The sequence below is a fragment of the Osmerus mordax genome, chromosome 4, assembly GCF_038355195.1.
Source record: "Osmerus mordax isolate fOsmMor3 chromosome 4, fOsmMor3.pri, whole genome shotgun sequence".
In the NCBI taxonomy this organism is placed as follows: domain Eukaryota; kingdom Metazoa; phylum Chordata; class Actinopteri; order Osmeriformes; family Osmeridae; genus Osmerus; species Osmerus mordax.
The window spans coordinates 22334611-22362277 of NC_090053.1; the positions used below are offsets into that span (position 1 = coordinate 22334611).

General features: G+C 47.5%; 1 protein-coding gene across 3 annotated transcripts in view; it reads right to left on the bottom strand.

The window, feature by feature from the left end:
• Nucleotides 1–3231: 3231 nt before the first annotated feature.
• Nucleotides 3232–27667, bottom strand: part of lrp5 (low density lipoprotein receptor-related protein 5) — a 60163-nt gene continuing 35727 nt past the window's right edge. For all 3 annotated transcript variants that reach the window (XM_067234291.1, XM_067234290.1, XM_067234292.1), the window contains exons 9-24: nt 19834–20050; nt 19013–19302; nt 16693–16919; nt 15737–15921; nt 15335–15658; nt 13853–14049; nt 13144–13361; nt 11793–11983; nt 9772–9981; nt 7889–8014; nt 7239–7475; nt 6974–7084; nt 6466–6705; nt 5988–6112; nt 5576–5673; nt 3232–4928 (exon numbers count right to left, since the gene is read on the bottom strand). In XM_067234291.1, the coding sequence (XP_067090392.1) occupies nt 4667–4928; nt 5576–5673; nt 5988–6112; nt 6466–6705; nt 6974–7084; nt 7239–7475; nt 7889–8014; nt 9772–9981; nt 11793–11983; nt 13144–13361; nt 13853–14049; nt 15335–15658; nt 15737–15921; nt 16693–16919; nt 19013–19302; nt 19834–20050 (3258 nt within the window). In that variant the 3' untranslated portion in view covers nt 3232–4666. The remainder of the gene's footprint in view (nt 4929–5575; nt 5674–5987; nt 6113–6465; nt 6706–6973; nt 7085–7238; nt 7476–7888; nt 8015–9771; nt 9982–11792; nt 11984–13143; nt 13362–13852; nt 14050–15334; nt 15659–15736; nt 15922–16692; nt 16920–19012; nt 19303–19833; nt 20051–27667) is intronic.

The window sequence follows — 27667 nt, forward strand, 5'->3', positions numbered from 1 at the left end:
GGCACTTTTCAAGATGGCGGTTCCATCAACTTCAACGGCCCCTTCCCCCACCACAAGTAAAGTACCTGTCAATCAAACCAAGCGCTGGGGTTCTATTGGTTACGAACCACGTCAACTAAAGTCGGTTATTACCACACGCTCACTCGACTTGGTATATTTTGCACGCCGTTAAAGCGGAGGTTGCACTTTCAGAAATTTCACGAACTATTACGCGTTATTTTAAGTTTGTTGGTTTATAAACATTCTGCTGTGCAAATCAAATTGTATTCATTTACTCCCCCTTTTGTCTGATTGGTCAATTAATTAAAAATAATAATATTGTGTGACACTAACTCCACCCATTCGGTACGCTTGGCGACCCATATCGAGGAGAGAACTGAGTTTTCCTCTCCCTTGTTGCGTTTAGAAACTCGTCTCTGCAGGTAAAGGGCGGAACAAAAGCGACGTTTCAATTTCTTGGCTTAATGTTCAAAAAATATTTCCGAGGCGCTAAATGCCGAGTTGGGGCTAACTGCCTGCCACATCCATGCCAACTTGTAGAATCAGGTGTCTCAGCCCTCATGGTTTTGCACTTGATGTTTTGACGTTTTGAAATCCAAGAGATGGGGCGTGATTCTGTGTGGTTTATGGCGAAGTTTAGAGCTAGTCAACCAAGTTAAAACGTCGACGTTCAGTCTTTCTTGAATATACAACCTTATAGACGGATTTGTTGGTTACTAGGCTATTCGTTGAGTAGCAACGAGCAGATTGACAAAAAGGCTTGTGCGTTGAGGTGCTGTTACATGAGATTCGACGTGACCACATGGTGGCACTATAGCAGCAGTAATGTGCCGTGTGTCCATCTCTACTTCCATAAACTTTTCCAAATAGTTAGGCTACTATAGAAGAATTGTCATACGTAATGTTTCTAGAACATTTCTAAAGTTCACTTTTTGTTGGATTAGGAACCGAACTTAACGAGTGTTAATTTTCGTCTACATTACATTTATTCATTTAGCAGACGCTTTTATCCAAAGCGACTTCCAAGAGAACTTTTAAGTGCATAGGTCCAGTGGCGAAAATCTGCTATCAATTTTGGGGGGGACAATTATATGACATTTTCTCAAGAGCAATTTCTGAGGGGGACACCAAAATGACTGCTGTAACACAGCCTACATTGTAATATGTTAAATGTATATTGAGGAACCATAATTAATACTCCTGGATAATTTATAGTTAGTAACTGAAGGGTTGTCTCAACTTGTTCAAATGTAGTTATAGTAGTGTTTCTTATCAGTCAAGTATGAATGCAGGTGTGCAGTTTATGTTATTACAATGGGCATGGTGCAGTCTCATCTAAAATAATCTCATTGAACCATCTTAAAAAGTCGGGGGAACTAGCAAAACCATTTCTCTTGAAATGTCAACACTTTGTTGGCAAGAGTCTGCGGTTCTACAAATTGTGGGTTTGGCTGATATGGTTCTGTGCCACCACTGAGGTAACTAGACAGTGCTGTGCCAGTGTGTGTCTCCTATACTGGTGCTGCTGGCATAAAGGTTGACCACCGGTCCTGCCATGGCTGTGACATCTGTTTCCATCTTTTGACAATGCCAAATGGAATAGGTGCTAGCTAATGTTTGGTCCATCGGTTTGTTTGCTAGCTATGCAAATGAATCTAGCTTAGTGTGTGTGAACCCTGCCAACATAGTGAAATCCCTATGGTGCGATTAACTGGATTAATTTCACGTTAGCTACGTGCATTTCAGATGGTAGACACTCAAGTCACCTTGTCAGATAAGGAACACAACTACTGCATTGCTAGCTTCTCTCAGTCACTGACTTTAATTCAAACAGCTGGTGATGTTACTTAGCTAGCTACCTAACATAGTGATCAATGCAGGGAAAATGGTGACAGTTATGAATGTTTTATTGTATTGGGTGGTAGAAATAAATTGTCAAACCAATCCTTTTTTACAACTACTTACTGGACATCAGCCACCATCACACTGAAACAGATACTGTCCGATTTTCACACACGCACCTGCTAGTGATGGGTCGTTCGCGAACGATCCGGCTCTAAGAGCCGGCTCTTGAAGGTGAACGTCGGGAGCTGGCTCGCATATCTGAAGAGCCGACTCTATTTTTAATAGATTAATACAGCCTATGAAAACTAAATAATTATGATATAATGAATTTTAATTGTATTTAAAATAATTGACTAATTCAAAGAACAACAAAAAAATACTTGTAGGCTTAAGGGCGCACACGATCATCCTCACATTCTGTTCCTGTCAATCCTGCATGAGGGAGGGCCGAGCCAACTCACACAGTCAGAGAGTAGTCAAAACTCGGAGGAGAGCCACGACAAATCAATGCATTTTTAATGCATTTTTTAAGATATGTGTTTACGGTCGAGTATGATTTCATTTCATAATTTAATTCAAATTGTTTTTTCACACCTATCATAGTCAAATTAATAGTTAAAACATGTATTTTTTAAAGAGCCGTTCGGGAGCCAAAAGAGCCGGCTCTTTTTAGTGAGCTGAGCCATACGAGCCGGCTCATGAAAAAGAGCCGGAATGCCCATCACTAGCACCTGCATCACTGCTGTGGGCTGGGGCTGTGGATCAAACCATGTGGGACCAAGGACAGGGTTCGCAATCTTTTTAAACTAAAAAAAGCGCCATTGTGTCCATAATCAGCAAAGCGCTTTCATTGCATATTATCAATGTTATTGAAATTATATAGTTATGTTTACAGTGATTTATTGGGGGGGACAAATCATTTTCCCAGGATTGGGGGGGTCGGGATTTCCGCCCATGCATAGGTCACTGATAATAACGAGATAGCCCCAACATTGCGGGAAGCCAAAACATGAAGCATACATTGTAAAAACCAAATAAGTGCCACAGGCCAGAACCACAAGAGCATGTAGTTAAACAATGAACCTCAAAAGTGCAAGAGTGTAGGCTACCTGTAGAAAAAACAAGCAACAATATTATATTTCGCAGCAAGTACAATAATTTTAAATCAGTTACAACTAACCAACAAGAGCAACAAGTCTCTCAATAAGAGTAATTTGTGATCCTGGAGGAAACTAACATCAGGTCCAGCAAATCATTCCTAAGTACCGTTGTATTCCCGGAACAAGTTGGTCTTGAGCCTTTTCTTGAAGGTGGGGAGACAGTCAGTGTCTCTGATGTCTACTTACTTACGAAAGTTTCATACATTACAAAAACAAGCACCATAAATTCTTTAAAATAGAACCTTTATTATATAAAATGTTTTGATACAAAAATTGTCACAAGTGTAAATTACAGAAGGCATTTACAGACAAAAGACAATACACAGTTTGTTTCAAGAGCCTTGCTATACTGGCACAGTGGGTGTCTCCTGTCCTGGGAGAAGTGAGGATCACTGAGCAGCACTCAGGATGAAAAGATGCTCAGCTGTCCTCTGTGTGACAGGACAGCTGCAGCAGCGTGTGTTCCTATCGGCTCCACACACCAGAACTAGCCGGGCTAATCTAGCCCTAGCAGGGTTCCTAACAGGGATGTAGATCGTCAACTTAAAATCTTAACACTACAACCTGATGCAATGTTATGAACTCTTGTGGTGGGTCTACAATTAAATTAATAGCAATTCATTAATTGTAAAATTTAGTTTTCATAAACGTGATTACAACATTCTTTAGTAAGTGCTCACTCTAACAGGACAGCCCTGTTCAGAGAACATAGTGAGGCACATTGAGCATGTTTCACAGACAGGAGACTAGCTGGATATGGGAGATATTAGTCTATCTTCCTCAGGACAATTGATAAACATTTATTTCTAAGATTGTTGGATGACTGTATTTTCTGAGAGATGGCTCAATGTATAGCATACATCAATGACATGATAAAGTGACAGGGTGTAAATGTCTGGATGCAACACCAGGGTTGTCGGCCCTGGATCCCTCAACTCACAACTGCATCAAGGATGAAGCTGTTTCTGATCTATTCTAGACAGAAACTCCTTCAAAATCTGAAACGTTCCCATATAAACAAGAATACATACATACTGCTCTACATACAACAATTGCAACATTGCTATAAGAATAATACAATTTGTTTAAAAAGTAAAATAGCTTCATGATCTACTGTTGGTTGTAATATTTAAATCATAAGTGTTTTTTAAAACCATAACTCATAGTCATATATGTACAGTAGCAGCAAACTGGAAAACGAAACTTCTGCATGGGACCAATTCAGATTCACAAAGATAATCATTAATAAGAACATCTCATGGCTATAATGAACTCAAAGAAATCAATTATTTACGTTTAATTACAAATATTTACAATTCTTTTTCTAAGAGGCTCATTTGGTATTTTTCATCTTGATTTGGAAAGGTATATTACAGTGTGCTCGTGTTTCCAGCTTTCTAAGAGCCACATTTATAACTGCTGAAAGGTGCAGGTAAATTTTGATAGGTAGAAATTTATCTATTTCGAAAAATCTAATTTGGAGGGTTTCCACCCAATGGCAACATGATGAAAAGTGGTAAGATTCACACTGTTTAAGAGATCTGAGACAGACCCCTTCCCCCACCTCTCACCACACCAAGATGGAGGCATGAATACTATAGAATCATCTCATATGTTCGTATTTAAACATTATTTACAGGCTGAATCACATTCTCCAGCTGTCACGAGGAGTCGGTGCAGGGCGAGGGGGGAGGGGGGCACAGGTGGAAGTAGCTCCGCTCCGTGGAGGGGGAGGGGGGGCAGCTCTCCTCTGCTGACAGGTACTGGCTCCGGGGGGTGGGGGGCGGGGGGTAGGGGTCGGAGTCTGAGTTCAGGTCCATGTAGTATTTGTTGCTCTTCCAGCGGCTGGTGGTGTAGTCGCTGTCACACACGTCGGTGCTGCAGGGGGTGGTGGGGGGAGCCGCTCCGCGCTTCAGGTACGGCCTCACGGAGCAGGAGAGACATGGGGTACAACTTTACATTTGAGTCATTTATTAGTTGCTTTTATCAAAAGAAAACAAGCAAATATCGCATATAGCAAGTCCATCAGATAATCATGGATCAGAAGTGCACAGTCCTAAGTGTTTCACAGGTTAGAGGAAGGAACAAACAGTCTGTGAGGTTCAGACTGAGAAGCAGTTACATGTTGAGAATTCACAGTGAACAGGTCATGTGTTTCCATTATATTATCACTAAACCACCTTTGCCACCCCTTCAAACACTGAGACGCTATTGGGCCTTCTTCTAGGCATATCCTGTTCTGTGCTGTAAAGTGTATTTGCGACCATCTCATTAAATGCACTTTAAACTCAATAAAGTTGAACTTGTCTTTCCCAACATGAGAGATACCCACTGGCAACACAAGTGTGATGTAGCACGTGTGTGCTGCTCCCTACCTGTAGGACCTGGTAGTGCATGAGTGTGCTGCCCCCTACCTGTAGGACCTGGTAGTGCATGAGTGTGCTGCCCCCTACCTGTAGGACCTGGTAGTGCATGAGTGTGCTGCCCCCTACCTGTAGGACCTGGTAGTGCATGAGTGTGCTGCCCCCTACCTGTAGGACCTGGTAGTGCATGAGTGTGCTGCCCCCTACCTGTAGGACCTGGTGGTGGAGGGGCTGTTGGAGGAGTAGAAGCCCTCTGCGTTGTAGAGGGAGCGATCTGTCGCCGGGGACGGAGGAGGGTTCAGCATCTACAGAGAGACACACAGAGAATATAAAACTCTGGGGTAAGATAGGGTAGGTCGTGGGGGGCAGGCTGGGGTAGGTCAGGGTAAAATGGGGCAGATTGTGGTCAGTGGGGTCGGGGGGGGCAGGCTGGGGTAGGTGGGGTTGGGGTAGGTGGGGTCCGGGGGGTAGGCTGGGGTAGGTGGGGTTGGGGTAGGTGGGGTCCGGGGGGTAGGCTGGGGTAGGGTGGGTAGGGGTAGGTGGGGTCCGGGGGGTAGGCTGGGGTAGGGTGGGTTGGGGGGGCAGGCTAAGGTAGGTTGGCTCAGGGGGCAGCAGGTACCTGAGGATAGAAAGTCCCCTTGGTGCTGGAGGAGCTGCTGGAGGAGGCTCCGGTCAGGTGGTTCCTGTCGTAGAGCGGAGCTCCGCTGCTGCTGCTACCCAGCATGGACTTTCCACACGAGATACCTGGTCACCACGGCAACACACATTCATGTTACAAAGCCTTTTAATCATTCAAAGTGTAAAAGGGCATCTGGATATAACGAGAATGTGAAAGACTTAAATAAAAAATATTTTTCCTTTCAAAATGGCTCAATTTTGTTTTTTTGATGATGTCTCCTACCTCCTTTCCTTCCTCTCATGCCCTCCTCCTCCTCCTCTCTCTTTTCCCCCTCCCACCCCTCTTCCCTCTCTCTCCCCTCCCACCCCTCCTCTTCCTCTCTCTCTCCCCCATCCCACCCCTCCTCCCTCTCTCTCCCCTCTCCCCCTCCTTCCTCTCTCCCCTCTCCCCCTCCTTCCTCTCTCCCCCCCTCTCCCACCTGAGAAGGTGCCGTGCTGGGAGCTGCTGGGGGTGATGAAGTTCAGTGGGACATGGGGCGTCCCGCTGATGTACTCGTGGGGGAAGGATCCATTAGGCCCCTTGTAGCGCCGACACACGACGCGCTGGCACACGAAGTACACGCCCACCATGACGAACACCGACAGAATGATGCCGATGACCGGGCCCACCGTGCTAGAGTGGGGAGGGAGGTCGCTGGACGACGGCACCAGGAAGTCTCCTGATAGAGAGGACACAGAACGTCAGATGTTCTACTAGATACTGAGGACACAAAACGTCAGATGTTCTACTAGATACTGAGGAGACAGAACGTCTGACGTTCTATTAAGAGAACGAGAATTGGAACATATTATGTTCTAAGATCCAGAGAAACGATGAATAAGATGTTCTAATTCTACCGAGATGTTCAAGATGTTCAATAAAGAAACTGAACCTGAAACTGACAATGAGGAGACACAAGACTAGAGCAGTCACAGAGCTGTGCTCACCACAGCCCAGCTCATCAGAGTCGTCAGCACAGTCGCTGTAGGAGTCGCATTGCTGCTTCTTCTGGATGCACTGGTTGTTCAGGCAGCGGAACTGGCCCGGAGAGCAGATGACTGCAGCAACAGGAAAATGTTGTACCTCAGTTATTCATGACAATAATGATGATACCTGGGTAGGGGGGGGGGGGGGGGTAATGTTGGGTTGTCATGAGTGGAGTTATCATGAGGGTGTTATCACAAGGGCTAATATTGAGGTTGAACAACGTACTGTCACAGTCCTGCTCGTCTGAGTGGTCGGCACAGTCGGGCTCGCCATTGCAGCGCAGCTGGGCGTCAACACACTGACCCTTGTCACACTGGAACTGGAAGGCATAGCAGACAGGGCAGTTCTCCTCATCACTGTTATCGTCACATTCTGGGAAGCCGTCGCAGCGCCAGGCCAGCGGGATGCAGTCAATGTCCCCCGTGGCACAAGTGAACTGCTCTGTGGAGCAGGTGGGGGGCTCTGGGGGAGGACATGTGAGGAGAAGGGGTGGAGGAGTGGAGAAATGATCACAGTCATTTAATTGGCTGTCCTCTGTGTGTGTGGTGTGTGTGTATTTGTGTATGAGTGTTGTGTGTGTGGTGTCTGTGGTTTGAGTGTGTGTTTGAGTGGTGTGTGTGTGGTGTGTGTGTGGTGTGTGTATGAGTGTTGTGTGTGTGGTGTGAGTGTGTGTATGAGTGGTGTGTGTATGTGGTGTGTGTGTGGTGTGAGTGTGTGGTGTGTGTATGAGTGGTGTGTGTGTGTGGTGTGTATGTGTGTGTGTGTACGAGTGGTGTGTGTGTGGTGTGTATGTGTATGAGTGGTGTGTGTGTGTACGAGTGGTGTATGTTTATGAGTGGTGTATGTGTGTGTGTGGTGTGTGTGTGTGTGTGTACCTCCACAGTGGAGCAGGTCCTGCAGCAGTACCAGGTGCATCGGGCATGAGCAGCGAGGCGTCCCATCGCCTTTGGCGATGCAGATGTGGGAGCATCCTCCGTTGTCACGGGAACAGGGATGAGACACTGGAGGGAAAGACAATGAGCATTCAACATCCCATACCATCCAGCAACAACAGTGACATAGACCAAATGCCTCAGGGGCCCGTTCTTCGTGCGTTGCTAACTCAGTTAGCTGGATTTGATTGTTGACGATTTTTCATTATCTTGGATTTTTCGGTTCTTCGAAGCTCATTCTGAACTTGCTGTCATAGCAACAAGTCCTTTAGCTTAAACCTGCTCGGGAGCAGGTTTATTTTATGTAAACAATGTTTAATTGCAACTTTATAAGCAGAGGTGATACAGGAAGTCTGTCACAGCCATGTCTTGTCCGTTTTTCCAACAACAACCTGTTGATAATTTAGCACCGCGAGACAGGCTACTATAGTTTTTGAGAGACAGCCTATCGGTTTTCTCGTGAGGGTGTCATTTACAGCATTAATTTGTTGGAACCACAATAAATTAGGCTATATGACATTAAAGATGATAAACAGTGTAATTATGAAAATAAGCAAATACAAAAACAAATAGGCCTAGCCTACTGTAATAAGCGATAAAAAATCTAACATGGTCACTACTATACATTTAATTAGTCTGCTACTCTTTGCCAGCCCTCTCTCCTGGATTCTGTAGACTTTAAGGTGTTCCCTGCCATTCTAATTACATCGTCAAATTCGGAGTAACCTTCGAGCAAGCTCTTGCTGTTGTTGCGGAAAAAAACGGAGCACTCTTTTTGGCCATGGTGAGCAGCCAAGAGCAGCATTGCTGATCAAGGTTTCTACTATCGATACATACCCCCTTTTAGACCAACGCATAACTCAATCCAGCTATACTAATCATAAATATCAAGGGTGTTTGAAGAACCGAATTAGCCAGATCTAACCCAAGATTATGTCATCTTGGATGTGCCATTAGATCTCCAATCTAATAAGCGGCGTACGAAAAACGGACCCCTGGCTTCTGAATATGATAAAACTGTTGATCATATTTAGTCATAGTTATTATTATTGACACTATTATTAACACACACATGACAGCCACACACACAGCTAACAAACATTTCAACTAGAGGTTACACTATACTGTAGGAGTGTAACAATATATCATGGCACAATATATCACAATGCAAAAATTGAAGATGTATCGTAGAGTTATGGCAATATGACAATACAATGTTTCATCCCATCCAAGTTGTATGTACAACAAAGAATTTTTTTGAAATGTTTTAACATTTTGGAAATAAAGCTGTCAATTGAATTTCAGTTTAATTTTGTTCAAAATATCGTGATGTGTATCGTATCGTGAACCCAGTATCGTGATATGTATAGAATCGTGAACTGAGTGCATCGTTACACCACTAATTTAAACTGTTATCCACATTGTGTTGTAGAAAAAACATCACACTGTTCTATTTATGAAGATGGGTAATGATTATGGATTGAAACTTGTAATCACTTTTAGTACATGCTATACTATTGGAAACCCACTGTGTAAGAATGCCTAATGTATATGTAACCACCAAATATTGTACCATATTGCCATACAATGGGGAAAAAACTATAAAAGTGAAATGTCCGGAGAAAACTTCAGTGTGATCCCTGGATCTTGCTCACGTTTGTTGGAATCTCTGTCACTCTGAATTCTAATAAACACTTTGCGTCAAACTTTTCTGAGTTTCAGTGCTGTTTTAAAATGTTGATATTGATTGAAGACGTAGAAGATTTTTCACGACAATTGCTATACAGTGTTAGATTCTAATGTAAGCCTGATCCACGGGGGCGTACCAAACTCTGCCGGCTCCATGTCCTCCACAGCGTGGATGCTGGTCAGGTAGATGATGCGTCCCTGGATCCTCGTCCGCTTATCGCCCGTCAGCTTGTCCACGCGCTCGATCATCTGCTGCTGCCGGTCGATCCAGTACAGGTGCTCCCCCAGCAGGGTCAGCCCCACAGGCTGCAGGATATTGGAGTCCTGGAGCACAATGCGATTGGCTCCTGCAGGGAGGGAGGGTGACATCATCAGAAGGGGACTTGGGTTCCTTCCCACAAACACTTGTATGACGCTGTGGTTAAAAGCATCTGCTTAAATGTAAACTAGACTGTATTATTAATGAAAATATTACACTGACAATGTTACAGTTTATGAAACTTTTGAACTTTGAAATAACTGGTCCCAGATGGCGTATTGTTTTGACTGCTTGGTCCTCCCCCCTGGCTCCTCCTAACCAGACAGGCTCAGATGAAGAACTAGAGTAGTTCCCTCCTCACAGGAGCCAGGTATGCTGGCTTGAAGCCAGGTATGCTGGATTGATGGCAGACATGTGAGACCAAACAAGGCCTGGGGCCTCCTGTATAAACGGTGAGTACACACGGAAAGCTTGCGTACGCCGGTTTTCACGCACACGGTGTGATGTATAAAAATGTACTTGACGTGAGAATGTGCGGGCCGTCACGGAAACTTTTGAGCAGACGTGAGAATGTGCGGGCCGTCCTCAAAGTCTTGTCTGGCAAACTGAAAAGTGCCGAAACTCACCAAACATTACAAAATCAAGTTTCCACTACAGTTACTGTCATACTTCTATGACGTTGACTATTCAAAAAACAAGTTGGATCATTGATGTGGATGATTCACATCAAAACGGGGAAATGCTATTAACTGTTTAATCCGCCACAACTTAATAACTTCTGTTAAACTTGAGGGTGTCAAACGAACTACAAAATCACTCAGGAAATGCATGTCACCGGCTGTATATGGTTAATATTGCAAGCAGCACGGATTATTTACAACATATGAAATATATACTCGCTGTGCTGTGCAACTATACAAGATTGGCATGGGAAAATAACATTTTCTCTGTGAGCCTGACTCTGGCTCATCCAAGATAAACAGGAGGCATGTTTCTTAATTTAGAGTTTTACATCGGACAATTTTTTTGGTTCTCCGAGCCCACAGCATTTACGGCCCTAGTGACAGTTTTCCACTCCGCCAACTTTCTTTTGTTGCTAATACCTGATGACAGGCCGCCAAACAGGACCCATTTCCTCGCCTCCACCTAGAAGGTATCTTTTTTGTGTGTTTAGCCATTTTAATTCAGACAAAGAAATGACCTCAGGGGTGCATTTATAGTCCATCTGCATATTCAATTATGGGAGGGTCAAGGCGGGGTCAGTGGCTCGTTCACGTGCGGTCAATCTCACGTTGATTGTGATTTATAAAGGAAAGGTGCGCAGGACCTGGCGTACGACCGGTTTTATACATGTGAATACTTCTGTGCGTAGGTACTTCAAGTTTTGGCCGTACGCCATCTTCTGGTATGTAAGCTGCGCAATCTTTTATACATGAGGCCCCTGGCCTTCACAGACCTTGCTCTCCAGCAGGCCCCCAGCCCAGCCCAGCCCAGCCCCCCAGCCCAGCCTAGCCCCCCAGCCCAGCCCCCCAGCCCAGCACCCCAGCCCAGCCCAGCCCAGCCCCCCAGCCCAGCCCCCCAGCCCAGCCCAGCCCCCTAGCTCCCCAGCCCAGCCAGGTTCAGGCTGAGGATAAACAGACACCAGGGAACGAGAAACTACACCTTTTGTGACTGAAGTACTGCATGTGAACCATAGGGGGCAACATAAGCCACTAGACCAGGTTGTGTCCCATTAGAGACAGAGTGGCAGCATTTACATGCTCAGCAGATTTGCAGTCCAGTCTACCCTGTTTTCTATTTTATATGAATGTACTCTTAATTCGTTCTCTCTTCCACTTTTAAATTATATTTTTTAAATCAACAATATTTGATGTTTTGACTCAATGTTGGTGTGCTCACCGGTGAGGTCGCTGCTTTCGATGCGTTTGAGGTCGGCGTCGACCCAGAACAGCTTTCCCAGCTTGTTGTCCAGCGCTAGGGACACAGGCCGGATCAGCCCTGTGGTGAACAGAGACTCTCGCTCCGTCCCGTCCAGAGACGCCCCCTCGATCTTGGCTGAGCGCTCCTGCATGGTGGTGAAGTACATGTACCTACAGGGAGGGAGGGAGGGAGACAGAGGGAGGGGATAGAGGGAGTGATAGAGGAAGGGAGGCATGGACAGATGGATAGAGGGAGTGATGGATAGAGGGAGGGAGGGAGGGGGAGACAAAACAGGGTTAGAAAACAGAACCGTAAACATTATAAGAGTAAACTGAGAGTAAACTGAGTGTGAAGTCTGCTTGGCTTGTGTCTGGAGGACGACAGCTTTCCAGTCTGACTGTCCTGGGTTATAACATGTCAGCTTCTATCAGTCTTGATCGGCACTCTCCAACTGTTGTTTGCAGGAGATCTCGGCAGACAACACAGCTTCTCATCTGTTAGTCATTCAGATCCGTCTGGCTCCTGTCTCTCCCACTCAGAGCAGGGACTCAGTAGTAGAGACGTTTCAGCAGTAGAACCACGGTGTTACAGAGGAGGCCTCCAACCTCCCTGAAGAGGGGCGAGGAAAGGAGAGGAGGGGAGGAGGAGCCAAGGCAAAGAGGAGAGCACCCAAACAGCCACCATCTGTTACACACATGGTTGCCTCCTCCTCCTTCTGTCTCCTGCTCTCTGAGGTCCTGTGGTTCCCTGGCCGATCAAGAGCAAATAAACTCTGTCCACAGCCCCTCCCATCCATGTCCACAGCCCCTCCCACTCCTAACTGCCCTCAACACCCCCCTCACCTGATCACCCACTAATTACCCTGCTGGAGGACCTTCCCACCCAGATCAGCAGAGCTAACTGGACTATATTTACACAGTGGCATCCTTCTGAAACATTTCATAAAGAAACACAAGGAACTATTTTGGTCCCTGCATATTTTTTCATTTTTTGAATTCCCTCTGCTTTTTATTTCCAAGTCCACCACATTCAAAACAACATTTGCTTCAACCACAGCGTAGAGGGGTGGAGTGACAGGCCTAGTTCAGCCAGAACCTTTCAGAACCTTCCAGCCCTCCAGACCAGGTCCAAAACAGCTTTAGTTCAAGTCCTGAAGGTGCATTTGATGTGCTTCTCCTGACACACTGGGTGGACTGGGTTTGCAGAGATAATATCATTTCTACTAGCTGCACCAACTGAACCAAATGTACCTCAAGTATTTGAAGGCATTGGAAGATGTGCTGAGATTCATTCCGTAACCCTGCAATCAACCATGCTCCCCCCCCCTCACCCTTTCTCTGCGTTGACGACGATGGCTCGGGGCTTGTCGTGTTCGTCCCTGAGCACCACCCCCAGGGCCTCCCCATCCAGATGCTGGACGTTGATGGTGTTCGTGGTCTCACATGTCCAGTACAGGCGCCGGCTGTACGGGTCCACACTCAGGTCATGGGGCTGCTTCTCTGAGCTCTGCTGGGGGGCTGGTGGCAAGGTGGACACCACCACGGAGGACTGGGGGGGGGGAGGAGGAGAGATGTAGGGAAGAGAGGACAGCGATGGAGGGAGAGGAAGGAAGGGAGAGATGGAGGGAGTGAGGGAAGAATGGAGGAACAGCAAGGGAGGGGTGTATGAGGATGTGGGGAGGGGATGTATGGGTATTATAAAAGCAGGAATAAGTGATGTGATACTTTATACACACACACCAGAAAAATGTTACACATACATAAACAGATGTGTATTGTGATGCTTTCACTAACTTCATCTATCAGTTATGGACATGCTGATTGATGCTTTCACTAACTTCATCTGATCAGTTATGGACATGCTGATTGCCACTGGCATATGATCATCAGTAGATCAAGTATTACCTCATGTCACCTTATTGTTTTCTTAATATAAATCAATTTGATATAAATAATATCATAATGTTAAGATAACAATAAGCTAATATAAAGTAAGACTTGTCTACTGACTGGGAGGAACACGATGGTTCAGTTTCTGACCTGCGTGCCGTCGTCGCGGGCACGGCGGATGTTCTGTCGCCCGTCCACCCAGTACAGCAGCTGCTCCAGGGGGTCATAGCTGATGGCCCGAACACTCTTCAGAACATGGATGGGCAGGATGATATCCGGGCTCTGCTCCCCCAAAACCATCCTGCTGATGGAGGTCTTCTGGCTGAACAGCAGGAAGCTGGAGGGAGCTGGAGGAGGGGAGGGGAAAGGGAAAGGAGAGGAGCAAGGAGGTGGGATGTGTATATAGGAGGGTGATGGTGGAAAGGTGGAAGAGGAGAAAAGTGGGTGAATATAGGGATGGCTGGCACAGTGACTGTTTGGTTAGTTTTGGGTTTAGTTTTGGGGTTAGGGTTGGGGTTAGGCCGGTAGGGCTGGGACAGAGGTCAGGGGTCCAAAAATAAACACATATAAACACTCACACATACACACACAGACACACCCACCAACTCCAGCCAGCGCCCCATGACTCAGGAAGTCATCAGCTCACTAGAATGTAAACAGGGTCTCTGGAGAGACGGAGCTCTGCAACAGGAACAGACAGGACCTAACCCTAACCCTTCACCAGCCAAGACTGGTGAAGGGTTAAGATCGATACATTTTTCAATCAATGTTTCAATCAATCCATTTATCCGTGTATGCCGTATGATCAGGGGATGCAGGATGAGAGGGTTAGGTTAGGTTAACCCAGTCTATGCAGGATGAGAGGGTTAGGTTAGGTTAACCCAGTCTATGCAGGATGAGAGGGTTAGGTTAACCCAGTCTATGCAGGATGAGAGGGTTAGGTTAGGTTAACCCAGTCTATGCAGGATGAGAGGGTTAGGTTAAACCAGTCTATGCAGGATGAGAGGGTTAGGTTAACCCATTCTATGCAGGATGAGAGGGTTAGGTTAAACCAGTCTATGCAGGATGAGAGGGTTAGGTTAACCCAGTCTATGCAGGATGAGAGGGTTAGGTTAACCCATTCTATGCAGGATGAAAGGGTTACGTTAACCCAGTCTATGCAGGATGAGAGGGTTAGGTTAACCCAGTCTATGCAGGATGAAAGGGTTACGTTAACCCAGTCTATGCAGGATGAGAGGGTTAGGTTAACCCAGTCTATGCAGGATGAGAGGGTTAGGTTAAACCAGTCTATGCAGGATGAGAGGGTTAGGTTAACCCATTCTATGCAGGATGAGAGGGTTAGGTTAACCCAGTCTATGCAGGATGAGAGGGTTAGGTTAACCCATTCTATGCAGGATGAAAGGGTTACGTTAACCCAGTCTATGCAGGATGAGAGGGTTAGGTTAACCCAGTCTATGCAGGATGAAAGGGTTACGTTAACCCAGTCTATGCAGGATGAGAGGGTTAGGTTAACCCAGTCTATGCAGGATTAGAGGGTTAGATTAACCCAGTCTATGCAGGATGAGAGGGTTAGGTTAACCCAGTCTATGCAGGATTAGAGGGTTAGGTTAACCCAGTCTATGCAGGACTCACAGCTGCAGTTGCGTCCGTTGGGGTCCAGGGTGTAGTGGGAGGCGCAGCGGCACTGGGCTCCAGAGGGAGACGCCAGGCAGAGGTGGGCACAGTTCCCGTTGCCCTGGGAACACTGGTTGGTGCCGTTCTGGCGGGAGGAGTGGAAGACCAGGATGTCCATGACGTACTCCAGCTGGCCCTGCACCACGGTGCGGTTCAGACCGCTGCGCTTGTCCACGCGCTCAATACTGCGCAGGTTCCAGTCCGTCCAGTAGATGTAGTCCCGGTACTGGGTGAGGCCAAACGGGTGGGGCAAGTCATCCACTACAATCTCCCTCTGAAGACCTGGGGGGAGGAGGAAGGGTTTAGGGTGGAGGAAGTAGGGCGGAGGAAATTACAGGTCTATCAAAGTGTTCGGGTTACCTTGCATGTTGGTGGACTCAATCATGCAGGTGTCCAGGTCGGTCCAATACAGTCGCTGGTCGGTGTAGTCGATGGTGAGGCCGTTGGCCCGGCCCACCTTGTCCACCAGGGTGACGATGCTGCTGCCGTCCATGTGGGCACGGGCGATGCGAGGCCTGCCGCCCCACTCTGTCCAGTACATGAACCTGCCGACCCGACACAGAACACTGCCTCAGAACCAGAACACTGCCTCAGAACCACAACCAAGAGGATTTTAGGATTGGGCTGGCAGTGGGGGATGGATGGGATGATGTGCCTCAAGCTGAGAAGCACCAAACATGAAGCTAGAATACTTGGAACACCAGGCAGGTATGAGCACACTGGAGCGGTGTTCCCTACGCCCGTCACCTCCCCCTCCATCAAAGCACCACCCACAGGCCACATGTCTGCATTCCCACACTAACTGGAATGGAGCGTAATTTGGTGAATGGCAGTTGGCTTCTCTGCCACTTCATTGGGGGAGGGACATGTTGTACAGATTTACTAGAAGAGAACAAGCATGACTGCTGCCTGCCTCAGGCTATGACATCACCGCCAGAGTGGCATGTGAAGACTGCGGCACAAGCAAGTGTGAAAGTGTGTGTGTGGGCGTTGTGCGGTGTGTGTGCAGTGAGCATGTGTGAGTGTATTCCTGCTACACAGACGACAACCTGCCAGTAAGAGTTAGAGGAGCAGTAGGAGGCCAGCCACACCCAGAGACGTGAGGTGTACTTAAGGAACACAGTAGTCTGTAGCTACAGGAAATCCACATGCTGTTGTTGGGGTTGTAAAGGGTGCTGTTGTTGGGGTTGGGGAGAGTGCTGGTTGGAGGAAGGGTTTTTATCGGGGTCAAATTTTGTTCTCTGATATTTGTAGGTATCTCTCTATGGCTTGGCATGCCTCTGAGCCCCAGGTGAACCTATGGAGGTCGTTCTCACCCTCTGGCAGGGTCCAGGGCGAGGGAGCGAGGGTTGTCCAGGTCCTTACACACCAGGACCTGCCTGTACTGCCCATCCAGCCTGGAGACCTCGATCCTGTTGGTGCCGGTGTCGGCCCAGTAAATGTTCCGGGCCATCCAGTCCACCGCCATGCCTTCTGGGTAATCCAGGCCGAACTCGATGACGTGCTCCACAGAGCTTCCGTTCATGAAGGCTCTGCTGATCGTCTGAAGGACAGCGAGAGGACACACCACACTCAAACTCCTCCTTTTCCCTCTCCTCCTCTCCCTCTTGCTATCTTCCTCCTCCTCCACCTCTTCCTCCTCCACCTGCCTCTCTTCCTCCTCCACCTCCCTATCTTCCTCCTCCACCTCCCTCTCCTCCTCCTCCCTCTCTTCCTCCTCCACCTCATTCTCTTCATCCTCCACCTCCACCTCTTCTTCCTCCACCTCCCTCTCCTTCTCCTCCCTGTCTTCCTCCTCCACCTCATTCTCTTCTTCCTCCACCTCCATCTCTTCTTCCTCCACCTCCCTTTCTTCCTCCTCCACCTCCCTCTCTTCCTCCTCCTCCACCTCCCTTTCTTCCTCCTCCACCTCCCTCTCCTCCTCCTCCTCCACCTCCCTTTCTTCCTCCTCCACCTCCCTCTCCTCCTCTCCCTCTTGCTCTCTTCCTCCTCCACCTCCCTCTTCCTCCTCCACCTCCCTCTCCTCCTCTCCCTCTCTTCCTCCTCCTCCCTCTCTTCCTCCTCCTCCTCCACCTCCCTCTCCTCCACCTCCCTTTCCTCCTCCTCCTTCTCACTCTCTCTCTTCCTCCTCTCGCTCTCCTCCTCCTCTCTTATTCCTCCTCCTCCTCCCTCTCCTCCTCCTCCCTCTCTTCCTCTTCTTCCTCCACCTCATTCTCTTCTTCCTCCACCTCCATCTCTTCTTCCTCCACCTCCCTCTCCTCCTCCTCCCTCTCTTCCTCCTCCACCTCATTCTCTTCTTCCTCCACCTCCATCTCTTCTTCCTCCACCTCCCTCTCCTCCTCCTCCACCTCCCTCTCTTCCTCCTCCTCCACCTCCCTTTCTTCCTCCTCCACCTCCCTCTCCTCCTCCTCCACCTCCCTCTCTTCCTTCTCCACCTCCCTCTCCTCCTCCTCCACCTCCCTCTCTTCCTCCTCCACCTCCCTTTCCTCCACCTCCACCTCCCTCTCTTCCTCCTCCACCTCCCTCTCTTCCTCCTCCTCCTCCACCTCCCTCTCCTCCACCTCCCTTTCCTCCTCCTCCTTCTCCCTCTCTCTCTTCCTCCTCTCGCTCTCCTCCTCCTCCCTCTCTTCCTCCTCCACCTCATTCTCTTCTTCCTCCACCTCCATCTCTTCTTCATCCACCTCCCTCTCCTCCTCCTCCCTCTCTTCCTCCTCCACCTCATTCTCTTCTTCCTCCACCTCCATCTCTTCTTCCTCCACCTCCCTCTCTTCCTCCTCCTCCACCTCCCTTTCTTCCTCCTCCACCTCCCTCTCCTCCTCCTCCACCTCCCTCTCTTCCTTCTCCACCTCCCTCTCCTCCTCCTCCACCTCCCTCTCTTCCTCCTCCACCTCCCTTTCCTCCACCTCCACCTCCCTCCTCCACCTCCCTCTCTTCCTCCTCCACCTTCCTCTCCTCCTCTCCCTCTCTTCCTCCTTCTCCGTCTCTTCCTCCTCCACCTCCCTCTCTTCCTCCTCCACCTCCCTTTCCTCCTCCTCCTTCTCCCTCTCTCTTCCTCCTCTCGCTCTCCTCCTCCTCCCTCTCCTCCTCCCTCTCTTCCTCCTCCACCTCCCTCTCCTCCTCTTCCTCTTGCTCTCTTCCTCCTCCACCTCCCTCTTCCTCCTCCACCTCCCTCTCCTCCTCTCCCTCTTGCTCTCTTCCTCCTCCTCCTTCTCTTCCTCCTCCTCCTCCTCCACCTCCCTCTCCTCCACCTCCCTTTCCTCCTCCTCCTGCTCCCTCTCTCTCTTCCTCCTCTCGCTCTCCTCCTCCTCCCTCTCCTCCTCCCTTATTCCTCCTCCTCCTCCTGTCTCTCCTCTTCCTGTCTCTCCTCCTCCTCCCTCTCTTCCTCCTCCACCTCCCTCTCCTCCTCTCCCTCTTGCTCTCTTCTTCCTCCACCTCCCTCTTCCTCCTCCACCTCCCTCTCCTCCACCTCCCTTTCCTCCTCCTCCTTCTCCCTCTCTCTCTCCTCCTCCTCCTCCCTCCTCCTCCCTCTCTCTCTCCTCCTCCTCCCCCTCTCTCTCCTCCTCCTCCCTCTCTTCCTCCTCCACCTCCCTTTCCTCCACCTCCCTCTCCTCCTCTCTCTCTTCCTCCTCCCCTCACCTTGGTGCTGACATCGGTCCAATATATCCGGTTCTCGGAGACGTCAAAGTCGAGTGCGGAGGCCTCCTTGACGCCGGTGAGTGGTATGGCCACATCGTTGCTGTTGGTGCCCAGGGAGATGCTGCGTATGTCGGCCCGGTTGGTGAACAGGAGGAAGGCTTCAGGAACCACGCAGGTGTGCAGATCACTCAGCAGCTCCAGGCCCATGGGGCATGCGCAGCGCAGACCCTGCGGACGGTGGAAACACAGGTGGCTGCAACCCCCGTTGACCTCCGCACAGCCGTTGGTACCTGGATGGGGGCGGGGGGGGGGAATGGTGATAGGTCAGTGTAAATTTGTTCTGTGTGTGTGTAGACGTACATCCCTATTTGAAGCACCACTGCATGTGTAGCTACTATCTCTCCACAGGTCTCTTATCAACCACTTGTCCTTCTCGCCTCACCAAAGGTCTTAGTGGACATCCCCTCATCAAACCACACCATCCCTTATCCCTCTCCTTTTCTTCTCTACTTACACCCTCTCCTTCACTTTTAACCTCCATCATTTCCCTGTACCTCTCCCTACTTCAATCCCCCTCCTCCTCCACTATCTCCTCTACCCCTTCCTCCTATTCTCCTGCTCCTCCCCCTCCTGCTCCTCCTCTTCATCTTTCTCCTGCTCCTCCTGCTATTCCTCTACCTCCCGCTCCTCCTCCCCCTCCTGCTACTCCTCCCCCTTCTCTTCCTCTTCCTCCTCCTCCTCTACTTCCTCCTCCTCCTTTTCCTCCCCCTCCTGCTACTCCTCCCGCTCCTCCTCTTCCTCCTGCTCCTCCTCCCCCTTACCAAAGGTCTCTGTGACCCTGGTGGCCTTCAGGCCCATAAGGTCGGGCAGCTGGTCGATGATGATCTCTCGTATAGCCTGGGTCTTGTGCACCCTCTCGATGCTCCTGCGCTGCCAGTCGGTCCAGTAGATGAAGTCACCTAGCAGCGTGAAGCCAAAGATGTGGGGCAGCTTGTCCTCCAGGAGCACCCTCCTGTCAGAGCCATCCACGTTCATCACCTGAGGGGCAGGGAGAGCGCTTATTGAAGTAAACACAGACACACACACAAGGTCTTTACAAGGTGGCAGGGTTTGAAATTGTTGAGAATAAGTTGAGAGCTGTCTCAAGTTATACAGCCAATCAAAAACAAAAACATGAGGAACATGGGGAACCACACACACACACCCGCATGCACACACACACACACACACACACACAAAAAAAGATGGGAGGGAGGGAGGACAGGCTTGTGTCTAATTTCTCTGAAAGCAGCAATTACAGTCTGCTCAACCCTGAGCCTGCATTACTGTTACAGAGGCTGCAAATAGCTGCAAGTTGGTAGATTTGAGCTAACTGATGTCAGCTGCAGGAGTATTTCAGCGTCTCCAGACATGGGTTAAGGTTAGGGCTTGCACACTGAGGGCCTCATGTACTAACGCTTTTGCGCCCACTTCAGGCGTATTTGTTTCGCAATTTGCGTGTAAAAGAATGGCGAGGTATGCACAAACATGCCGCACTGAGGTAAAAGCGTAGACTGCCTGTCGCGGGAACTGAAAATGGCAAATTGCACTTTACCGTGTCATGCATATGCATTCACGGGAGGGTCAATGCGAAAGTGGGAGTTTCCCATAAAGAGATGGGAGGGGATGCGTAAAGTGCGCCTAATTATGTATTCCGCGGTACGTACAAAAACCGCCTGTGAAAGCGCACCTCTATTTTGCGGTGAAAAAACCAGGATGCGCATATGTCTCCTGGTGTAATGGCAGCCGTAACCCGAGCAAGACGAAGACATAGGCCAAAGGATTTTCACACTTTTTGAGTTGAGTGAACACAAAATCATTACGCGTTACAGATTAAGCAGCCATGCAATATTACAGTTACTGGAAGAAATCAAAGATTACATCGAATCTCCGACTCAGCGTTCACATTCCATTCCAGCAGTTGTTAAACTCTTCGCTACATTACAAATATTGGCATCAGGATCATGTCAAACAGTCATCGCTGTTTTGACTTTGGTGGCGGAACCATGATAGAAAGAGAGAAGGAGGCCTATTTAATTGCGCGTTTAAATGCTTGCAATGTATGGTATAGTGGGCGGAGAAAAGCGCTTACGGGGTAGAGGGTAGGGGGTAGGAGGTAGAGGGTAGGAGGCAGGGGGTAGAGGGTAGAAGGCAGGGGGTAGGGGTTAGGAGGTAGAGGGCAGGAGGTAGGGGTAGAGGGCAGGGGGTAGAGGGCAGGCGGTAGGAGGTAGAAGGCAGGGGGTAGAGGGTAGGGAATAGGAGGTAGGGGGTAGGAGGTAGAGGGTAGGGAGTAGGAGGTAGAGGATAGGAGGTAGGGGGTAGGAGGGAGGGGTTGGGTATCCTGGGGGGGGGGGGGGTAGGGGGTGTCCTGGGACTGTGTGGGTAAACGCATGGCTGCCAGTGGACACAGGCCCCTCTGTGATGCTCAGGCAGCCCAGCTGCCTCGGCTAATTATCCCAGAACAGACCTGCTGAGGTCACACACACACTCATACACACACACACACACACACACTCACGCCTCCAGGCTGTGTGAAATGCTCAAACAAACAGTAATCGAGGGAAACCATGACCTCTATAAGCAAACATCTGAACAAGTATTAGAAAATGTTTCTGTCAAGATAGACATTTCAGGTTGGCAACAAATAAATGTGTCAAAACAAGACAACAACTCTGTTGTGAAAACAGGCTGTGGCCAGACACAGATGGATGAGATGTTAGGCTGTATTTCTACTGGGCTGTATTTCTACTGGGCTGTATTTCTATCTAGTTCTGACCCAGCCGGATTCTGGGCCCAATCAAGAAACCAAACCAAACAAATGCAGAGGCGCTCCTGCCAGCATGAAGCCGTTCCTGCTTTACAAAAATGCTTTTCATTTCCTGAGAGACAATTAGACATGGCCCTCTCCTATGAACGAAGCTGTCTCTCTCCGTCTCTGGTCTGGTTTGTCAAGGAGAATCATGTAGAGGGAGGGCTTTTCTATCTCGTGTGAGAACCCCCATTTTCTTGACCGAGGAAAAACGTTACAAAACAAACAAAACCAAAAACACAAAAGTCTAATCAGAGATGCAGAGAGAAGTCAGGCTTCAATGGAGGCTGATTGTGAAGCTGCGCTCTGCTCCTCTGTGTCTCCAGGCGCCACTAATTCAATCTGCAGGCTTCTGTGACGGGCTGAGGGCCTGAGTCACACTCCAGCAACTGGAAAGCACAGTCTTGGAGCTGGAGGTAAAACAGCCAACTAAAGGAACACTCTACTAATTAAAGAAACAGTCTTGTATCTGAAGTGAGTGGGATAAATAATTCAATACAAACGTGACAGTCTGCTAATTAGTGTACCAGTTTTTTGTTAAAGTCAGCAACAAAAAGTGAAGTAAAAAGAAAATCAAGAAAGCTTTGAACTTTAGAGATAGATGAACTGCTCAATGCCATCATTGACACATTCACACTGGTGACGGTCCCGAACTGCATGAAGAGAGGTAAACAAATCAAACGCACACAGACATACACAAACACACACCTGAACCTCACAGCCCACTGCCTCCATCCGATGAACACTGCCACTTCACTTACCTGGCAGATTTTTATCAATTACCCTCCCCCTAACCCTGCCCCACCCATTCTGACCCCCCCCAGGCCGCCCTATTCAATGTGAGATTCTTTGAAATATTAGAGGCCTGCGCTGGAGGTTTGGCCCAGTCTTCAGAGGCCCCGACTCGGCAACAGATGATGTTATCTTTTTATCTGCCGTTTCGTCTTCACGTAAAGCCAAGAACAGCGAAGCCTTAATTCAAACAGAATGTCCCTACTGCTCTTTCACTTCCCATCACTCCTCCCCTCCTCACCCCCTTTCTCTCTCTCTCTCTCTCTCTCTCTCTCCTCTCTCCCTCCCCACCATTCCACCCCTCTCCCCTCCCCCTCCTCTCTCTCTCCTCCCTTATCTCTCCCTGTGCTCTCTCCCTCCATTCTCTCTCCTCCCCACCCTTCCCTCCTCTCTGTTTCACACTCTGTCCTCTGAGACCAATAACAACATCACTAACTACCACAGCCTCACTGTCATCTGTCTCTTTCTCTCTCTTTCTGTCTTCACAGTAGAGAGCAGTAAAGACTAACTAGTAGTAGTGGGTAGGAGTTGACCTGAAGCATCATGTGAAGATAACAAGGTTAACACAGCTTTCAGACCCAGCATGTGTCTTGTTTACTAAACTTCTAAACAGACAAATACCACATCAACATCCTGCAGTGATTCTGACAAGACTATCAGACTGGACGCTCTGCTAACTGTGACTGGAGCCTTCCGATAGAACATACATCACCATGGGCCCCCACTCAGGGATACAGAGCAACACACAGGCCTAGAACCAGGCCTGTACTGGGCAGAACTAGATCCAGGCCGGTACTGGGCAGAACTAGAGCCAGTCCAGTACTAGTAGAACTAGAACCAGGCCGGTATTGGGGGGAGGGGGAACTACAACCAGGCCTAGAACTGGGGCCCTCGCCAAGTGATACTACAGATTATGAGTTGAGTTGCGTATGATCTCAAATTGCAATAATCCAGCTCTTCTTATCAAACGTAACAGTCATTTAACTCATGGTTACAATGGTAAACCAGCACAAAAATGACAATTACCACGCCAAAACACTACATTCTAAGCAGACACATTACAAAAAAGAAATTCATGAAGTTGCATTTGTATTTCGAACAAACGGCAAATCTATCAGCAAATTTTAACACTATTTACCGCCTTGCATCATGGGAATTGACCAGCCAATTAGCCACGCTTTCTTCATATTTTCATGTCGTGATTTCGTTCTTCAGTCAGTTTGACGGTATATCCTTCAAATGCATAACACAACCCTTCTGTCTGCTTCTTTCTCAAGTACCTTTTTTGTTTTTGGGTGTGCTTTGCCTTCGGCAAGGGCACAACCTTTGTTCTCTCACATATATATTATTATAATTTTTTTTAAACCTCAGTCAATATTTGGCCTACATAGACAACGTAGGTGTCAAAAGTTTCGTCTTGGTAGCGATTGAGTTGCTTCTATTGGAATTTACGTTCCGTTGCATGGTTTAGGCTCAAGTTAAGTTTTTGTGGCGAAAAGTGAAGCTAACGGTGGCTAATTTGCTAGCCACAGCCAATGACTTTACTAACGTCACTACGTCACTAACGTCACGAAAACACGCGTGACTACCTTTGGCAGAACATTCGTTTCGCATCTGTTAACTTGGGGGATAGCTAGGCTAACTATAGCTTTACTGCAAGGCAGCTGCAGGAACGCCACAAGAAAAGAGGCCAGGGTGATAACTATTTACTCATTTTACTTTGTGATATGACACACAATTGTGATGTGTAATGTACAGTATAAGCTGATATTATTAAGGAAGTACATCTACTTTCGGAAACAGTAGTCTACTATTTCACTGAAATATTAGCATCATGACATTAGCCTGTGTTTCCCGGGCAACACATACTACAGTGGTCTATGATGTATCTGTTTTCAATCGTTAAAATAAACATTCCTCACATATACATTTTCGTTGTAGGATTTATTCTGACATTAGTAAACGATTTGTTGGTGAAATTACCATTACCTGTGGTTTCAAACCAGTGTAGCTCACTGCAACGCTGTAGCTTACGCGAGACACACTACAAAAACATCTACACTACACAGCTGTTTAGGAAGTCAAACGGCGACAGAACATGTTCGGCACTCCCCTTACTTAAATCAAAAGTCTATCTAACTACTAACCTGAACTTCATTGCCACAGCCTAAACATTGTCAATCTGTTCATGAAAATAATTAATTTCAGCTTAAACCGTACAACGCAACGTTAAATCCAATTCAACCAACGCAATCGCTACCAAGACGAACAGTAGTCTAGTACTTTACCGTAGTAGTACATTTACATTTACATTTAGTCATTTAGCAGACGCTCTTATCCAGAGCGACTTACAGTAAGTACAGGGACATTCCCCCGAGGCAAGTAGGGTGAAGTGCCTTGCCCAAGGACACAACATCAGTTCGCATGACCGTGAATCGAACTGGCAACCTTCGGATTACTAGCCCGATTCCCTCACCGCTCAGCCACCTGACTCCCTTACAATTTACCGGGGAAGCTTCTCCACACAGGGCTATATCGCATTTTGCGTTGTTACTGACAATGATCGCTACCAGTGAGCTTTTTATGAATGAGCGATTTTCCCCTCATTCTACACTTCACTCGTATTTTCAGTTGTAAATGAGCAGCAAAAAAAATGCTTTTAAATCTATGTAATCTTTATAAATAATAAGTATTCATTTTTATATAAAATATACAGAAATATCAGTTGTAAAAATGTCATTCAAAAACGGACCCCTGTGCAACCGACGCAAGCAAGCACACCCTACAATTTCCCCAGAAATTGTACCCTCTCTAGTTTCTATTAATACTCCAATTGATAATTATTAGTATAGTATAAGAGTATAGTGTCGGGGTAAAAGAGGACGTCTGGTCACCCTACCTATTCACCTTATTCCGCCCTGCCCACTTTTTCTTCTTTTTGCACTTCCGTTGTAATGGCACTTCCGGTTTACCGGGGATGTCATCCAAGTCAATGGAGAACTGCCGAGAAGTACCGCTGTTAAAATATTAAATAATTAGGTGGATTTGTGCCAGATGTGCTATGTTCGTGTGCTACAACAAGTCAACAATACACCCTTTCACTGGATGGCTTGAAAACGGCTTTTAAGTGTTTATATAATTTGTTTACCGGTCAAATAGCTGCCCTGCGCTCTGCTGTGCTGCGATAAGCAGGCGTTACATTCCCAACTAACACATGACATTGCGGCAACGTTGCTATTACGTTGCTATTACCTTCTGGCAGCGTTGCCGCGACGTCGTAGCAACATTATAGATTGAATGTTGCCAGTTGGTCCCGTGGACAACGTTGGCGCAACGTCCTACCTTCCTACCTTGGTCGGCTGGATACGTTAATTTTGGTACCATGGGTCACGATGCCGTTACGTCGCTCTTTGGTCGTAGGACAACGGATCTCGAGTGCATTATGTGGTTTATCCAGAGATGGAGAGATCACACTGGACTGCTCTCATTTCTGACACTTTTGTAATGTAGTCTACATGAATTTCAATCACACACAATATTAAATGTTGCATCCCAGCACGTATAAATGTAGGCCTAGACAATGCATGTAATTCATGTGCAACTCAGCCCCAGCATGTTATTGGTCATCAATTTTCTCATATGCAGAAACGTAGCTTTAATAAATAAAATACTTCACTGAATTTGGAATATAATTTAGTCTTTCATTGTTTAGCCTACTATAAACATGTACAAAAGCAATCAATTGGTGATGTGTAACATAAGCAAACATTCTTTGTATAGCATACAAAAGCTGTATGACACAATGCAAATTTGTGCTCCAATAATTTTGTAATACAAAATTGTTCAATGTGACCAAAAGGTAAGCGACTCTTAAGAGTTTCATTTCCAAAGACAAGTCATCAAAGAATATTACAATTCTTCCTTAGCAAACCTGCCCCTCAGTCTGCCCCTGAGCAACAACTTTGCGCATGCCCATTTCAACGCATCGCTGAAACTGGGGTTTCAGAAGAGATTTTGCAGGGGGATCTTACGTTCCACCGCCTTTCACGCATTGGTTTTCACCTGGAAAATAATTACTTCAAAAGGTGAGTTTCTTTACAGAAATAGTTTTAAATATATAAATGTATTTGCAGAAATTGAATGGGCATGCTATTACGTATAGTTGAAATGTAGGCTATTTAGCCTGTTTATTTGCTATCAGATTCACATTGTTTAAGTTAGGATTTCGCTAGCTAGAGGTAATAGGTTAAAGCCTCCAGACAGTTCTGTTGAAATAGTGAAAATGCATATATGATATCAAAGTTTAGCGTCTCACAAATCACCCACAAAAGAATCAGTAAAAATAAACGTTAAGTACTGTTAGAAAAAATTGTTCCAAAATAGCTTAGCTCCCGTGAAAGACGGGACTTGGAGAGAAGGCTGTGGAGATCCTCATAGCAGAGACACTCAAACACGCCCAATGATCCAAAGAACCGTACCCGAAGAACCAGTCAAAATGAACGAATCATTTTGATTTCCTCTAGCTACCAGTACTGAGCCTATGCAGGTCACGTGAAAAATGATCCAATGACTCATACCCGGCAGATGAACGAATCATTGATCTGAAGACTCGGTTGGCAAAAGAACAAAACATTGATCAGAAGACTCGGTTGGCAGAAGAACGGACCATTGATCCAAAGACACGGTTGGTGGTGAACGATTCGTTCATCTGACGGGTCTTTGGATAATTGTTCAAGTGACCTGCATAGGCTATGAAGAGGAAACAGAAAGGATTTGTTTACCTCGTTCACTTTTGCGTGACTAGGTTTAGTAAGACGTGTATGATATTCGTTCACAAGTAATAATTACAGGTTTTGTTATTTTAACATTTTTGTACTTTACTTACAGTTCAGTGCAGTTTAATTGTTTGCCGTGATAATTAAATGTTACTGTGAAATGACCATTTCAAATCATACAAACCGCCCCCCCCCCCCCCCCCCCGCCTCAGGGTCCTCGAGGTGTGCAGGTCCTCGAGG